Genomic DNA, 17,227 nt, shown 5'->3' with positions numbered 1-17,227 from the left:
ACCAATGATCTTATGAGATGGTGAATTCCAAAGTGTGTGTTTGTGTGTGTGTGTGTAATAGCACGTGATAATAATAGCAAGCCACTGTGTAGGTACGAGTGCTACAGTGTAAAAGTACTGCTAAAAATAATAGGAACTCTAATGTTTTATTCTGTTGTTTTCATTGTTTTACGTTGTGTTTATTACATTATGCAACGTGTGTGTGTGTGTGTGTGTGTGTGTATATATATATATATATATATATATATATATATATATATATATATATATATATATATATATATATATATATATATATATATATATATATATATATATATATATATATATATATATATATATATATATATATATATATATATATATATATATATATATATATATATATATATATATATATATATATATATATATATATATATATATATATATATATATATATATATATATATATATATATATATATATATATATATATATATATATATATATATATATATATATATATATATATATATATATATATATGTGTGTGTGTGTGTGTGTGTGTGTGTGTGTGTGTGTGTGTGTGTGTGTGTGTGATTCCTGTGTAGTAGGTAATCAGTCACGAGTACTATTGTATAAACAACTCAAGGCAGCTTAGCGTCTGCGATGGTGCAGACGATAAGATAAGATAGCTGAGTTTGAAACACTACCAAATACGGAGCGATGGGTAGAAGTACCGTGAGTAGATTTTGGTTATTTTTTAAGGTTCATAGTGTGAAAAGAACATGGCTCAGGCCATAAAGCTGGGAGGGTAAACTGAGTAGCCCTTAGCCGTGTAATAATTATAGTATAGTGGCGTGTGTGGCAAGAGTTGCAGTGCAGCAGCTGGGCGCGAGTCGTGTTGGCCGGCACACGACGGTCAGTGTGTGCAGGGACTTCACAATGGCTAGGGTACTGCTCAGCACCGTGCGCTCCTATACTCTCAAACTCTCCGCATTGCAGCTTCCAAGGAGCACCTGTGTCTGGAAGAACACTGCCAAACATTTCAGCACCACACACCGCCAGTTGTCAAGTGAGGTCACGCTGGTATACAGGAGGGTTTGCAGTGTGTTAGGTGAAGGTCGGGAACTCAAGGTTGTAAACCACCCAACACTTGCCGTGAATTATTTAATTGCCCCCTCCCTGTCTTTACTTTATTAACGTAACCCAGCAACTTTGTGTTTGAGTGATAGTAGCAGATGAAGCGAGGCCAGTAATGTGGTTTGGCCTTCACATACCATTGAGTACCAGTGATGAGGCAAATATTCAAATATTACCCTGTTTTCGTTCCCTGCTGGCCTGCATGTGGCTGTGCCATGCACGGTATCGATAATACCACATTCCACACATCCGCGAGTCCTTGACATTCACCTGACACAATTATTCCTATGTGCTTAATATGGAATGGTTTCTAACGCGCGTTGCCAAACCCTGGTTTCCATGGTAAAGGTTGACAACAGTTAACACTAGAATTATTCATGTCTGACTCGGATGTTCTTAGTGCAGGATAAAGTGAGACATCTTGTGATTCTATATTTGTATGGTACTGTTTTTTCAATTGATCTTAGTGGTTGATGACTGGATATATATATATATATATATATATATATATATATATATATATATATATATACAATCTTGTTTTGTCTGCTGGAAAATGTTCTATAATTAAAGCATATTAAAGTCAGATTGTGTGTGAAGATCTTTTTATTTATTTATTTTTATTATTTTTTTTATTTATTTATTAATTTAATTTAATTAAAAAAATTTTTTATCAGTGTTCTATAGATCTAGCTTCCTTGCATGATAAAATAGGAAAGCAGGAGGTTGCATGACAAGCTAACTCAATACTGGTCTCCACGACTTCGACAGGCTTCTGCGACTGATCTATGAATATTGTGTTAGTTAAGAACTGAAAGCATTTTGTGAAAAACAATGTCAAATTAAAGATAATTCTAAGTGACAGAACCATATTGCTTCTGAAACAAAATTTTATCACAGATTGCTCCTATTATTCCTAGCTCTAGTAAATCTTAACATAACAGCACCTTATACATTCAATTGCCATCCTTCTCCAGGACAAGTGAATTTGAGGTGAGCCAAATTTGGGAAATATCAAAAGTCTATGGAAAAAACATTTTTGAAGAAATTCTTAATAAATTAGTCAACAGTCAATGAATATTCAGTCACTGGGTATCCTTGCAGTTAGGCAAGTGATTGCTGCAACTGTCATGTATATGGTGATTGGTCAGATGTAGGTTAGGTTTAATGATGTTCCAATACAATGTTAAAAGAACAGCACTCATTGGCTAAACAAAATAGGTACAAGATGGCATGCATCATTCCATGCTGGAAACCAACATGCTAATACATCCACTGCACTGTATCCCTTCAAGTGAGTCTTATTAGCAAGGACTCAAAATAGGTGATGCTGTGGAAGACTTATTATGTCACTGTAATGTTTTTTGGGTAAGCGGGAATACCAGCCAAGGGCAATAAAAATTGTAATAAAAAAAGGTCCTACTGAGGTGCTGATCCCCAAACAAATTGATGTAGTTAAAAGGGGATTCCATGAATGGTATAGGAGTCACATTATTCTTATTTATTTATTTATTTATTTTATTTATTTATTTATTTATTTATTTATTTTGTTTTATTTTTTTTTCTTTTTATTTATATTTTTTTCATTTTCTGAGTGAAGAATGTATATGTAGTTAGATACATGTAGTTTTTTTTTGTGAAGGAAGAGAGTTGTCTTTAGAGGGCTGGCTGTGACTGCCCTCGTGTGTTGTGAGACACAAAGAGAAACGTTCAGTGGGGTCACAATTGAACCAGTACAATGGTGCCTTGGAATATGAGCTTAATAAGTTCAAAATTTTGTTCTTACTCCAAAACATCAAAATACATGTATTCTTATGGAAAAAATTATAATTCGTTCCAAACCACCTCCCAGTACCAAAAAGAAAAGTATTTTTCACCTAATTTCTTACTTTTTGCATACTATTACTATATATACTACTACCACTATCATGCTATAACTATAGACGATAGGAAAATAAAGCAGGAAAGTAAGCAAATGTAATATAATGAAAATTCAACTTCTGGTCAGAAACAAGCGTCACCACATCCTCCTCATGTGACTCCATCAAGCCAGCACCACACACTCTTATATAAGCCAATAAGTTTTTTCTTTGATATATTGCATTCATTATGGAAAATAAATCAGGGAAGTAAGCAAATTGTAATATGAAAATTCACACTACACACTCTTATGTAAACCAATAACGAGATAAAAATAACGTCCTCGCTACATGCATGGACATGTTTCCTCCATAACATAACATAACATAACATAAATAATAGGATAACAAAGGGCCACCAGGGCCCATCTAGGTTATCCTGTATCAGTCGCACAGCGAGCTTGTCATCAGTACTTAAAGATACACTTACAAGTACACAATACATTATATACTAATTCTAAATATTTGGCCCATTAACAGGGCTAAGTCCTGCAGTGAAATCCTCTACAATTTGTGGTCCCCATACATGGGGATCATGTCTTGTTTAACTATAGTAAATTTCTTATAAAAACTATCATGCAGTGCTATACATAATTATAAATAATAAATTTAAGTGCTTATCTAATCTGTTTTTAAACATTGTCAAACTAGTGCTATTTACAACCCTCGTTGGCAATGCATTCCAGAAGTCTACCACCCTATGACTAAAGAAATATTTTCTTATATCTAACCTGCAGCCTTGCTTTCTAATCTTCCTGCCATGATTTGTAGTCCTACTTCCCTCCTCTAAGGTAAAGAAAGATCTCACATCTATGTAGTTTGTATCTGAGAACATTTTAAATAACTCTATCATATCCCCTCTTATACATCTCCTCTCAAATGAAAACATGTTTAATTCCTTTAATCTATCTCTATACTCCAGGCGCTTTAATGCTGGTATCATCCTAGTTGCTCTTCTCTGAACTGCTTCTAACATGTTGATATCCTGCCTATAGTGGGGTGACCAGGCCTGTATGCAATACTCTAAATGGGGCCTAACATAGGAATTATATAAGCTACGCACCACTTCCTTACTTTTATAACTAACATTTCTATTTATAAAACCCAGGATCCTATTTGCCCTATTTCTTGCTTCTAAACATTGCTTTGAAAATTTCATAGTCCTGTCTATCACTACTCCTAAATCCTTTCCTTCCTCTACTGCCTCTAGCCAACATCCCTCCATCTCATAGCTAAAGTTTGTGTTGTCTTTACCTAAATGCATAACCTGACACTTTTTAGAATTAAACTCCATCTGCCACCTGTCTGCCCATGCTATCAGCCTGTCCATGTCTCGTATTCTGTAATTGTCCTTTTCACCCTGTACTGCACATGCTATCTTAGTATCATCTGCAAACTTTGATACTTTGCTACTAATTCCTATATCTAAATCGTTAATGTACACCAAGAAAAGAAGAGGTCCTAGCACTGATCCTTGGGATACCCCACTAACCACTTCCAACTAACTCAGACATTGCCCCATTTAATACTACTCTCTGTTTCCTATCAGAAAGCCATTCACTAATCCAATCAACTAACCTACCCCCCTATCCCATGTAGTCTCAATTTGTACACTAGCCTCCTATGCGGTACCTTATCAAATGTCTTGCTAAAATCTAGATATATAACATCTATGCTATTTCCATCATCTAACTCCTTGGTAATATATTCTAAGATATCGAGCAAATTTGTAAGACAGGACCTCCCTGATCTAAAGCCATGTTGGGTATCTCTAATTAATCTATTCTCATTTAAATGCTCCCAAATACTACCCTTAATGATTTTCTCTAGTATCTTACATACTATACTAGTTAAACTGATCGGTCTATAATTATTCGCATCTAATTATTCTCCAGTAAGCCTCCAAACACCTGAACCTTGGTCTTTGACCAGGAAACCTGGAGTCCCGGGGCCTTCGCCTCCTCATGCAGTGCCTCTAGAACCATTACCAGAACCTCCAGTGACTCAGCAAAGATTGCTGCTTCACCGGCAAAAACACGTAATCTCAGTATTGCCAACAGATGCTCCACAGTGACTAGTCTACAACTCTGCCTACAGTCGGCGCCACGGGTATTGGCGCGAAAAATGTGCGCCAATACCCATGACGAATTATTAAGGACCCCCATTTTACACCTAAGAAAACCGACACTGGTATTGGCGTGAAAGCACATAGTAGAGTAGGCTGAGCTTAAGATCCACGTGCAGACAATAAAGATCTCAGTTGCCTATAGAATAACTCAGTTGCTTTTTGTGATTAGTCGTGACCGCATCAATTGTTTTTTTTTTCCACTGACGTGCTGTGTTTTTTGTGGGATTTTTTGTAATAATGCCACGAGGCCCAGAGCTCACTAGGGAGAAAATTGCAGCAATAAGCTCACTTTATAAGGCAGGAAAGTCTAACAAGGATATATCAATCCAGACCAGAGTATCGTTGCGCAGTGTCCAGAGATGGACAAATAAATGCAAGACAGCGGAGGTGATTATCCCCCAATTCCAAGTCAAGACATCAAAAAGGACTCTGAAGGTTATCCAAAGACAGGTGGAAGCTGAACCAAGGATAACAGCTAAAGAATTGAAAGAAAAAAATCCAAAACTCCAGCAAGATGTGTCTGTTAGGACAATACAACGCCGCCTCAAGGACGATTTGTCTTATGAGCATCGGGCACCACGACGCAAACCTCTTCTGACAGAGAAACAGAAACACAATCGTGTGAAATTTTGTAAGAAATATCTAAATTGGGACAATGAAAAGTGGATGAAGGTTTTGTGGACCGATGAGGCTACATTTAATGTTACTGGGAACCGAGGAGGTAAGGTTAGGCTCCGTCTGGGTGCGGACCCGTACCATCCCAAGTACACACAGGGGACAGTCAAGCACCCTGATAGTGTCATGGTATGGGGTGCATTTGGGTACTATGGTGTGGGCAAGCTAGTTATATTACCTAAAAACACAACAGTGAACAAGGAATCATATTTGGAACTGTTGTGTGACCATCTTGAGGACTGCCTTGATGCCTGTAAGAGTGAGGTGTTCATGCAGGATGGTGCCCCTGCACACACAGCAAAACTAATCAAAGAATGACTTGAATTTGTAGGAGTGGATTACATAAACGATTGGCCTGGTAATAGTCCAGATTTCAATCCAATTGAAAATGTGTGGGGACTAATAAAACGAAGACTACGAGGACGTAACACAGCAACTGTGGAAAAGCTTGTGAAGGAGATTAAGGACATTTGGGACAACTTAGAAACCTCAATGCTCCAAAGACTGGCTGAATCTGTTCCTCGACGCCTTGAGAGCTGTCTGAAAAGGAAAGGACTCCCAATAAAGTATTAGAGGCTGGTAGGTTCTACATACATGTTAGTATTGCACTTGTTTTAGTGCTATAGATGAAAAAAAAACATTGCGCCAATACCCGTGGCGCCGACTGTAGTACCCAGTCCATGCAAGTGTTGAAAAGTGATGGAGCAAGCACGCATCCCTGCCTCACTCCTGTATTCCCAAGGAAGAAGCTGGACACATCCCCTCCATACTTCACAGCACTCACGCTCCCAGAGTAGAGGCCAGTTAATAGACCAATAATCATTGCAGGAATCCCACAGAGACGCAGATCCCAGAGTGTCTCTCAATGCACTAAGTCAAACGCCTTCTTGAGATCAACATAGGCTGCAAGCATCCCCTGTCAAAACTCATGTTGGCGCTCCACCAGTATGCAAAGCGCTAGGATCCAGTCAGTTTTTTACTTACCGGCCGTGAACCCAAACTGTTCAGGTCTGGTGTTTCAGCAGGTGACTGCAGATATGCATCAACAGCAAATGGGCAAGTACCTTGCCTGGTACGCTGAGCAGTATTATACCATGGTAGTTGTTACATTCCTCACGGTCCCCTTTACCCTTCTGGATAGGGATGACCAATCCCTTTTTCCAGTCAGGGGGAATGGTACCTGAATGCCATATAGCAGTCAAGACAGCATGCAATCCATGGATCATGGCCTCACCCTTCACTTTGAGCAGCTTCGCACTGATGTTACAGATGCCAGCTGCCTTTCCACCCCTCAACTTTGCCACAGCCTCTTTGACATCATCAATGGAGGGTGCAGTTTCGTCAATCCAGCATCTGTAACCCTGCAGTTTGGAGCTGTCTACTTGGAGGATCCACAGTGAACAGCTGCTCAAAGTACTCAGCCCAATGAGCCACCTGCCCATCTTCATTGAATATGAGGCGGCCATCTGCTGTTTGGATAGCACTCGCCTGAGATGTAGACTTGTAGTGGAGTTTCTTCAGGGCTCAATAGTCAGGTCAGAGGTCATTAGCATTTAAATGACACTACATCCTCAGCGAAACCTCTGACATACCTCTCCTTGTCTCTCCTCAGGAGAGCTCTAGTCTTACGTGATAGAGCCCTGTACTGGTTGCGGTTCCCAGCAAGTCTGGCAGCATAACTCTCCTCAATACTGTCCAGCGTCTCTACCAAGGCAAAGCCACTCCATGACCTTGGGTGCTCCCCAATGCATGCCTTGGCAGCCTCAAGAGTCTGACGTTTGAAGGTATCCCATAGCTCTACTGGGTCCTCGATGGTGTTGAGCACTCCAAACTTATTGGAGACTGTCACTGCATACTCCTGGGCATATGTCAAGTCCTTCAGTTTCTCAAGATGAAGCACAGTGTGGTCACATCTTGGAGGCTTTCTGGACTTGACATGCAGCTTGAGTGTAGCAACAACAAGCCTGTGATCAGTCGCAAAGAACTCGGCAGTCCAAAAAACTCTGCAGTTCTGAAGGATCCTCCAACGAATACAGAGGATCCTTGTGATTCAACCGTTCGCAGTTTGAATTATCGCCAATTCAAACTCAGTTAATTAATACCCAATCCTCAAGGTTCGACCGACTGACTTGCCAATTCGACATTCATATCTTGCGCGCCACCCACCTAGCCAAATTCGCTACCAGCCCGCCAGGCGGAAGTATAAACCGACGCTACCCTGTGTGTCACTTCTTCTGCCTCACTCTCGCCACAGCCGTCGTCCAGGCAGGCCACGTTCTGCCATTCCACCTTCACACCGCTTCGACCATGCCGCGCAATGCCACCTCCAGCCCCAGTCGTAAGAAGCACAATTTCCTGTCTTTCAAAGATAAGCTTGAGCTTATAAGAAAGTGTGAGGCAGGTACAGCTCACAGTGTCGTTGCAGCGCAAATGGGTGTGCCTACACTGCTGATCAGAGCGGAAGGTGTGGTACCTGTGACATCCTGTGAAGGAGATTAATGACACAAAATATGTTTCAATGAGGGTACTCACCTAAACTAGTATTTGATAGGGTGCCCTCGTGCCTTCTTGACCTTTTCAAGTCTCTTGGAAAGTGAATCACCCAGGTGGTGGAGATACTGAACATCAATATTGTCCCATATGTCCTGAATAGTGGCTTGGAGGCGTGGGAGGGAGGAGGTATCTCTCTCCTTTAGCTTCATTTTTATGTACGCGCAGAGATTTTCTATAGGGTTAAGGTCTGGCAAATTTGTGGGCCAAAGGTTTAAAAGGCTGACATTGCAGAAATCAATCAAGTCAACAATGAATTTTGCCATATGGCATGATGCACCATCTTGCATGAAGGTATCAGCATTGCACTTTTCCATACACTCATCTAACTCATCCAAAATTAGCTTAAAGTAGTTATTTTGGTTCATACGAACATTCTTAGGCAAAAACACTAATTTTCCAAGACCTTAGTAAGAAAAAACAACCCCACACCATCAAAGAATCTGGATGTTTTACTGTGTGTGTTGTGTAGTGTGAATTGTAATGGTTACTACCGGGTCTGTGGTACACACGGTTTCTCTGGTTGTCTGTAACCTGAAAGCTTGCCTCATGTGACCAAAGTACCCTACGCCATTTATCTAAGTCCCAATCTTTGTACTGAGACACAAATGCAAGCCTACTTTTTAGGTGACCATGTGTGAGGCAAGGTTTTGAAACTGCACGGCAACTGCTGTAACCCAAGTCACGTTTCACATATCTCCATACAGTCCTTTCACTCACTCCAGCCAGCAAAGCAGGGCTCCTGGCCTTAAGTTCCTTGCTGTGTGTGTAAGGATTGGCCTCAAGCTGTCTTTGAATAATGTTCAGAGTTCTCTGGCTGACACTGTGCTTACGCCCTTCAGTCTTGTAAGGTGGTGGCGAAGTGTCTCTTCCTCTCTAACGATAAATTTTGGTCCAACATTGAACAGTTCTGACAGCTTTGCCAGTGTTCGTGGCAATTTCTTGATTTGACTTATTCTCCCTCACTAAGACACAAATAACTGAGATTTAGGCATTACTAATTAGTTTCCTAGGTCCCTTAATAGGTAATAACAGGGCACAATGGTAAGCTCATGCATCCGCAAAAAGGGCCGTGAGTGGGAGTGAAAGAAAATTCAAATCCAAGCACACGAGCCACAGGCAAATGTTGACTAAGGAAACATATCATCTACTTTGCCTACTAGAGCTGCAGAGTTGTCAGATAGCGACATACAGCGAATCCCACCGTATGTTTAAGAGTTAAGAAGGGATGAATGAAATTTAGTCAGAGTGGAAGTTGTGGTCTCTTTCGCGCCTTCCGCTCTGACCAGCAGTGTAGATCAACAGTATCAACAATTTGAAATAACAGAAAATAAGTTTTTTCAAGTGTTTTTAGTTCCAAAAATGTACTGTACAGCACCCTAATGTGTTTAATAAAAAAAAAGTTAGATATAAATGAAGCCTTTAATAGTACTGATTTAGTCTAAGTTAGTGTTTTTAAAGGTTATAGTGATGTTTTTGTGGGGTCTAGGCTGGAAGTTGGTCCCCATCCCCCCTAATTCTTAAGTATCTTATGGGAAAATTTGCTTCACAATTCAAATAAACGCTGATTCGACTGATGAAAAACTGCCCTAACCTTGTCGAATTGCAAGGATCCCATGTACTAACAAGGATATGGTCGATCTCCTTCACTACCCCTCCAGCATTGCTATACCGAGTCCAGTGGTGCAGTGCTGGTCTCTGATAACAAGAACCTGCAATTCTCAACCTTCTGGATCTTGCAAGATTCAGAAGGAAAGAGCTGTTGTCGTTCCTGGCACCAGAGCCATAGGGACCAACACATAACTCGTAACCGGCTCTCTCAGTGCCAGTGACAGCATTAAAGTCACCCAAGACAATAAGTGCATCATGACAGGGACACTAATTCAATACAGAGTCAAGTTTGGTGTAGAACATCGCCTTCTCTTCAGTTTTACACACCTCGGTAGTAGCATATACTGCAACAACAGACATGACTGTGCTTCAGCCTTAGTCATATTATACGCTCATCAACCGGAGTAACCTTTACAACAGACGGCTGCAGTCTGTTGGAGAAGCTTATGGCTACCCCCTTGACACTGTGACCATTGGTCATACTGGACCAATAGTAAGTAAAACCCTTGCTACTGGTCTCGCCATTGCCAGGTCTCCTTGTCCTAGAGAGTCTCACCATATCCACCCTCAGTTTACTGAGCTCATCCGATAGATGAGACAGTCGGTGATCCTCTGAGAGGCTCAGGATGTTCCAGGAGCCTACACGTAGAACACTCCGGAGATTTACTCCAGGAATGGTCCAACGGGCAGGCGCCACGTCTGCAGCCCCACCAGCACCTCCAAAGTAAAAAAATAGGGTGAGGGGATCCTCCTGTCCCTCTCAAGACACAGGAATCTCGTGAACTTTTCCCTGCATCTGCTATATGGATAGGCAAGCCCCTCTGGTGCCTTGGCACCCAAGGGGCTTGCACGGTCAGACCCCCCTGCAGAACTGGATTGGGATCATGGCAAGAGGCTCGCCCGTGCCTAGAGCCTTGACCCCAACCTCTATTTCTAACTCTGGTAGTGGCTGTGGACATTTTTTATAGGGAGAGGTTGCAAGCCCCACTCCAACCAGCTAGGTCAGCCTTGGACACTGGTATCCCTGAGGGTAAAAGACTCTGGCTGCCAAAGAAAGGACAGAAAGGGAGGCAAAGACATAAGAAACAGAAGGGGACTGAGCTATGGGACATAGAGGGCACTCACTCCTCACTTGGATAGAATCCACCCACCACTACATGAAGAAAGGCTGTAGGAAATGGGACTGCCAACTTTACAAGATAGAATAGAATGAGGAGACCTAATAACAATGTACAAGATAGTCATTGGCATTGAAAAGATAGACAAGGAAGACCTGGTGCTGGTGACAAGATAGAAGGACAAGAGGACATGTAAAGAAGATTAGGATGAGGCAGTGTGTGAAGGATATTGGAAAATACAGTTTTCCACATAGAATGGTGGAAAAGTGGAATGCATTGAGTGATGAAGTTGTTACAGCACATAATGTGCATAACTTTAAAGAAAAATTGGATAAATGAAGACATATAGACATGACACTATGAGCCCTGCTTGAACCTTGTACAATACAACTAGGTAAACTAGGTAAATACAAAAAAAGGTTGGATTTTCATAGATATGGAGATGGGACAGCATGAGCATAGCTCTTTTCCTGTATGTTAGAACTAGGTAAATAGGTAACACACACACACACACACACACACACACACATACACACATGGCCCAGTAGCTCAGTGGTTAGAGCGCTGGCTTCACAAGCCAGAGGACCGGGGTTCAATTCCTCGGCCGGGTGGAGATATTTGGGTGTGTCTCCTTTCACGTGTAGCCCCTGTTCACCTAGCAGTGAGTAGGTACGGGATGTAAATCGAGGAGTTGTGACCTTGTTGTCCCGGTGTGTGGTGTGTGCCTGGTCTCAGGCCTATCCGAAGATCGGAAATAATGAGCTCTGAGCTTGTTCCGTAGGGTAACTGTCTGGCTGTCTCGTCTGAGACTGCAGCAGATCAAACAGTGAAACACACACACACACACACGCACACACACACACACACACACACACACACACACACACACACACACACACACACACACACACACACACACACACACACCACACACACACACACACACAATAGATAGGTTAAAAGGAGAGAACGGGATGGTGGAAGACCCAAAAAGTATGGCAGAACTATTAAATAATAAATTCCAGGAGGTCTTTACTAAGGAATCCAAATTTGAAAGGCCACAGGGTAATAGAGAGACCGTCTATATGAAAGAGGTTAAAGTAATCAAGCTTGAAATAAAAGAGTTAATGAAGGAATTGGATGAAGGGAAGGCAATGAGACCAGGTGAAGTCTCAGGCAGAATACTGAAGGAATGTGAATTGTGAAATACTGCAAGAAGACCTAAATAAGATCTGGGAATGGAGTAAAAAGTGGGAGATGGAATTCAATGTGGACAAAAGCCATGTCATGGAAATGGGAAAAGTGAAAGACGACCAGTGCGAATCTATAAGATGGGAGATGGGGTAGAACTGGAGAAAGTAAAAAAGGAAAAGGATTTGGGAGTGACGATGGAAGAAAATAATCAACCGGCAAGCCATATTGATAGAATTTTCAGAGAGACATATAATTTGCTATGGAATATTGGAACAGCATTTCACTACATGGACAAAGAAATGATGAAGAAACTGATAAGTACTATAATAAGATCCAGATTGGAATATGCAGGAGTAGTTTGGATCCCTCACAAAAAGAAACACATAAGGAAGCTGGAGAGACTACAAAAAATGGCTACAAGAATGTCCCAGAACTTGAAGGGATGACATATGAGGAGAGACTAAAGGCTATGGATCTTTCAACATTGGAGCAGAGAAGGGAGAGAGGGGATCTCATACAAGTTTATAAATTGATCAATGGAATGGACCAAGTGGACAATGAGTATCTAATCATGAGAGAAGAATATGCCAGTCGAAGCACAAGATCACATAGTAAGAAGCTGAGGAAGGGAAGATGTGTAAGAGATATTAAAAAGTATAGTTTCCCGCAAAGATGTGTTGAGACGTGGAACAGTTTGAATGAAGAAGTAGTGTCTGCAACGAGTGTGCATAGTTTTAACGTAATTCACTGTTCACTGTTCACTGTTTGATCTGCTGCAGTCTCTGACGAGACAGCCAGACGTTACCCTACGGAACGAGCTCAGAGCTCATTATTTCCGATCTTGGGATACGTCTGAGACCAGGCACACACCACACACCGGGACAACAAGGTCACAACTCCTCGATTTACATCCTGTACCTACTCACTGCTAGGTGAACAGGGGCTACACGTGAAAGGAGACACACCCAAATATCTCCACCCATAGGGTGGAGATATTTGGAGATATGGAGATATGGAGACAGGGCAAGAGCACAAAGCCCAGGCCCCGTAAAACTACAACTAGGTAAAATACACACACGCACACACACGCACACCAAAGGATTAAATTGACTTTTTTTTTTTTATTCTCTGCAGTTATATAGGAGGAGCTGACACAGTTTTTATGAACTCTTGGGTAAATGTAAAGATATCATGGGTGAAAGTGTAGTAGGCTCTTATCATATCAAGCCACAGAAATGAATTATCCCTGCTGCACTGTTCTAGACTTGTCCCTTTTCTTATATATATATTTGATAAGATTAAATTATCTGGCCACATTAAGACAAACTTATCACAAAAACCTGAAATTGATCTCCATTCAGCCCTAATGTGTGCAACTTTTTCTCTCTCTCTCTCTCTCTCTCTCTCTCTCTCTCTCTCTCTCTCTCTCTCTTTTTTTTTTTTTTTATTTAAACAAAACTTAATACAAAGGAACATGTACCCAAAGGCGCACTGTCGTGTGCTACCTATTCTAAGGGTACTACAATCTATTTCTCTACAATATTTACAAGACTTAAAAATAGATAATATACAAGATGGTCAGCATGTAAATGGAGCACTATTCGTTTCACTTCACTAGCACTATTCACGCACTGCACTACACTGAGTGTCACGTCACAAAGAGTGTCAGAGGAGTTGGCAGTGTCTGTCTCCACTTATGTGCCATCAGTTTGACACTGTGTGTGTTCATCTCCTGGACGTGAGGCACCGCGGCCGTGAACAAGTTCCACATCCTGGAGACGCGTCCTGCGAAGGTGCGTTGATGCTGACACCCGTGGGATCGCGGCACCTCTACGGCGTCACCACCATTGAGCACCGTTCTCGTGCTCCGTGCGGTGACTCTTAGAGGATGACGCAGCCCTGCCAGATGTGGCACTCTTTGCACCTGTGCCTTATGGAACACTACGATCGCCGCCACGTCTCTGCGGTGTTCCAGTGAATCAAGGGGACGCTCAGGCTCTGGGTGAGGTGGTAGTGCAGCATCTACTAGCCGTATGGCGCGGCGTTGGATGCTGTCCAGTCTCCTTCTGTGTGTGGCGGCACAGGACATCCAGGAGAGAGCTGCGTATTCAAGGTGGGGCCGCACCTGTGCCTTGTACAGCAGCAGTCTCCCTTCCTGTCGAGGAAACTGGCGATCCTTCTGAGAGCGGAGATCCTGTGAGAGGCTTTCTTGGCAATGGTTTTGACATGCCTGTCAAACCTCAGCCCTCGATCCACCTCCACTCCAAGTATCTTGACGTCATCTTGGAGTGGGAGAGCAGCAGCCAAAAGACAACTTTCCTGCCATTGCTGCCATGGCGGCTGGGGACCGAGAGACAACCATTGCTTGTGTCTTCTCCGGCGCGAATGTCACTTGCCAGCGAGCACCCCACTCCTTTATCACTCGTAGCTGCTGATTGATGGCCTCAGCAGCCCGCCCACTGTCCTGGCGTGGATAGGTATAGGAGAGGTGCAGTCATCAGCATAGGCCATGACTCCTGGCAGTAGCTGGAGAAGATCATCCACGTAGATATTCCACAGGAGTGGGCCAAGAATTGAACCCTGTGGCACTGATGCCTCCACAGGCAGGGACTCAGATGTTTGCCCGTTGACAACCACCTTGAGGCTTCTGTCCTGCAGGTAATTTCCCAAGAGTCGTAGCAAGCCACCCTGGATGCCTTTAGCACGAAGCTTTTCTAGTAATCCGTTGTGCCATACTTTATCAAAAGCTCCTGCTATGTCCAAAGCAACCACTATAGTGTCCTTGCCGTCGTCGAGGGCGTCCTGCCAATGCCTGGTGAGAAGCATCATTAGGTCGGAGGTTGACCTTCCAGGTCTGAACCCAAACTGTTGGTCTGAGAGGAGGGCATTGTCCTTGAGATGTCTACACACCACCTCTGCCACGACCCTCTCAAACACTTTACCCACCACTGACAACAGGGATATGGGTCTGTAGTTTTTTGGGTCCGTCCTGGAGCTTTTTGTGTACGGAACTACTCGAGCCTCCTTCCACACTGAAGGCCAGACGTTTTCCCGTACACAAGTTGTGAAGACTTGGGTGAGAGGGGCAGCCAGTTCCTGGGAGCATCGCTTCAGCAGGTGCGGGCTGATGTCATCAGGGCCGGTGGCTTTCTGTGTGTCCAGCCCCGCAATAATCGCTTCACCTGCTGATGCGTCACCTCCACCATGGTGACAGTCTTCTCACATTGCTGGACCAGCTGAGGCGGTGGCTGCTGTGGATTCCCGACCTTCATTTTTCCAGCAAACAAGGAAGCCAGCAACTGTGCCCTCTCCTTACTGCTGGTGGCGACAGTACCGTCCTGCTTGCTGAGGGAGGGATGGATTCTTGGTGGCCAGTTCCTTGTTTGTCCTTAACAAGAGACCACCAAGTTTTGTTTCCTACGCCAGTGCCACACAGTTTCCGGCGCAGGCTTTCCTCCCACTTTTTTAAGGCCCACTTGCTGGTTACCACCATCCTCCTGCATGCAGCCCTGTGCAGGTCCTTGTTGCGCCGAGTCGGGTTCCTCTTGTAGCGGAGCCAGGCAGCATACTTTGCCTCGGCAGCAACACGGCAACGGTAGCCAAACCATGGCTGATCCGTCGATCTGGTGGTGTATTCCCTGTGTGGGACGTGGCGTCTCTGGAGGGCGAGAAGGTGAGAGGTGAGTGCAAGTGCTTCACTCTCTGCTCCTCCCTGTAGCAGAGTGGCCCATGGGGTGTGGGTCAGGTCGCGGCGCAGGGAAGCCCAGTCTGCTTTGTTCCACAGCCAGATGGTGCGGGTGGTGGCCTCGTCCTGAGCCACGCCCACTTCCAGCTGTGTCAGTACAGCGTGATGGTCAGAGCTGCCCACGAGCCCCAGCTGATGACACTGAAGCTTGTCTTCCTGGTAGTCTGAGATGACAGGGTCTAATGTCCTCCTCGTTCATGTGTGGGGAAGGTGACATGATCTGTCAGACCCTGCACCTCAGGAGATTCTCGTAGGCGTCTCTTTCCAGGTGGTGATTGAGATCCCCCACAATCAGCACGTGGCTGCAGCTGTGTGCCATCATCAGGTTGTCTAAGGTCTCAGTCAGGTACAGGAGTGAGTCAGGCCCTTGTCGCGGGGGGCGATACAGGGCACACAGCAGGAGGGCTGAGCGGTCTGCCAGCATTACTCGGAAGTACATCATCTCCATCATTGAGGCGTGTCTATGTCGAGTAGCTGGGCCTGCATTCCTTCCTTGAAGCAGACAGCCACTCCACCTCCTGTTCGCTCCTGTCGGTCCCTCCTCACCCAGTGGGTGAAGCCCTGCATCCTGCCATACGTGGGCTCCACCTCACTGTTCAGCCATGTCTCGGTCACCACAACAACGTCTGCATTGTGTCGTTGCACACAGTTGTGGTATAAGTCTGCAAGGTTAGTCCGGAGACCACGGACGTTGCTAGAGACGACCTTTAGTCTCTCTCTCTCTCTCTCTCTCTCTCTCTCTCTCTCTCTCTCTCTCTCTCTCTCTCTCTCTCTCTCTCTCTCTCTCTCTCTCTCTCTCTCTCTCTCCATGTAACGGGAAAACTGGTCAAGAGTAACAGAGAGCATTAAACAGAGAGGCCTGTTTAGTTGCTGTACAGACATTTTCCCTGATGTAATGCTTTCCTCACACCATCCATTCATTCCATTTCAGATCTCCATTGAGCATTATACCTCACATATGCAATGTAGTTAATCTCCAGTATAACTACATAACTATATATATATATATATATATATATATATATATATATATATATATATATATATATATATATATATATATATATATACGAGTTTGTTACTATTTCAGTATTGCATGGAGACACTATGTAGTGTCTTGATATTTTAACACCTGGTCAATGCTAGTTAAAGTTTGCTTACA

The 17,227-nt window shown here is 43.3% G+C and overlaps 1 protein-coding gene across 2 annotated transcripts in view; it reads left to right on the top strand.

Moving 5' to 3' along the window:
* The first annotated feature begins 852 nt into the window (after positions 1-852).
* Positions 853-17,227, top strand: part of LOC123514235 (glycine cleavage system H protein-like) — a 40,241-nt gene continuing 23,866 nt past the window's right edge. The window contains exon 1 of one of the 2 annotated variants that reach the window (XR_006677542.1): positions 853-1,057. Coding sequence is in view for 1 of the 2 variants with exons in the window: in XM_045271963.1 (XP_045127898.1) it covers positions 928-1,057 (130 nt within the window). In the remaining variant the exon portion in view is untranslated. The remainder of the gene's footprint in view (positions 1,058-17,227) is intronic. The other variant, XM_045271963.1, reaches the window with a different exon arrangement.

Source organism: Portunus trituberculatus, chromosome 37 (assembly GCF_017591435.1).
Source record: "Portunus trituberculatus isolate SZX2019 chromosome 37, ASM1759143v1, whole genome shotgun sequence".
NCBI lineage: Eukaryota > Metazoa > Arthropoda > Malacostraca > Decapoda > Portunidae > Portunus > Portunus trituberculatus.
This window is presented reverse-complemented; position numbering and strand designations above follow the sequence as displayed.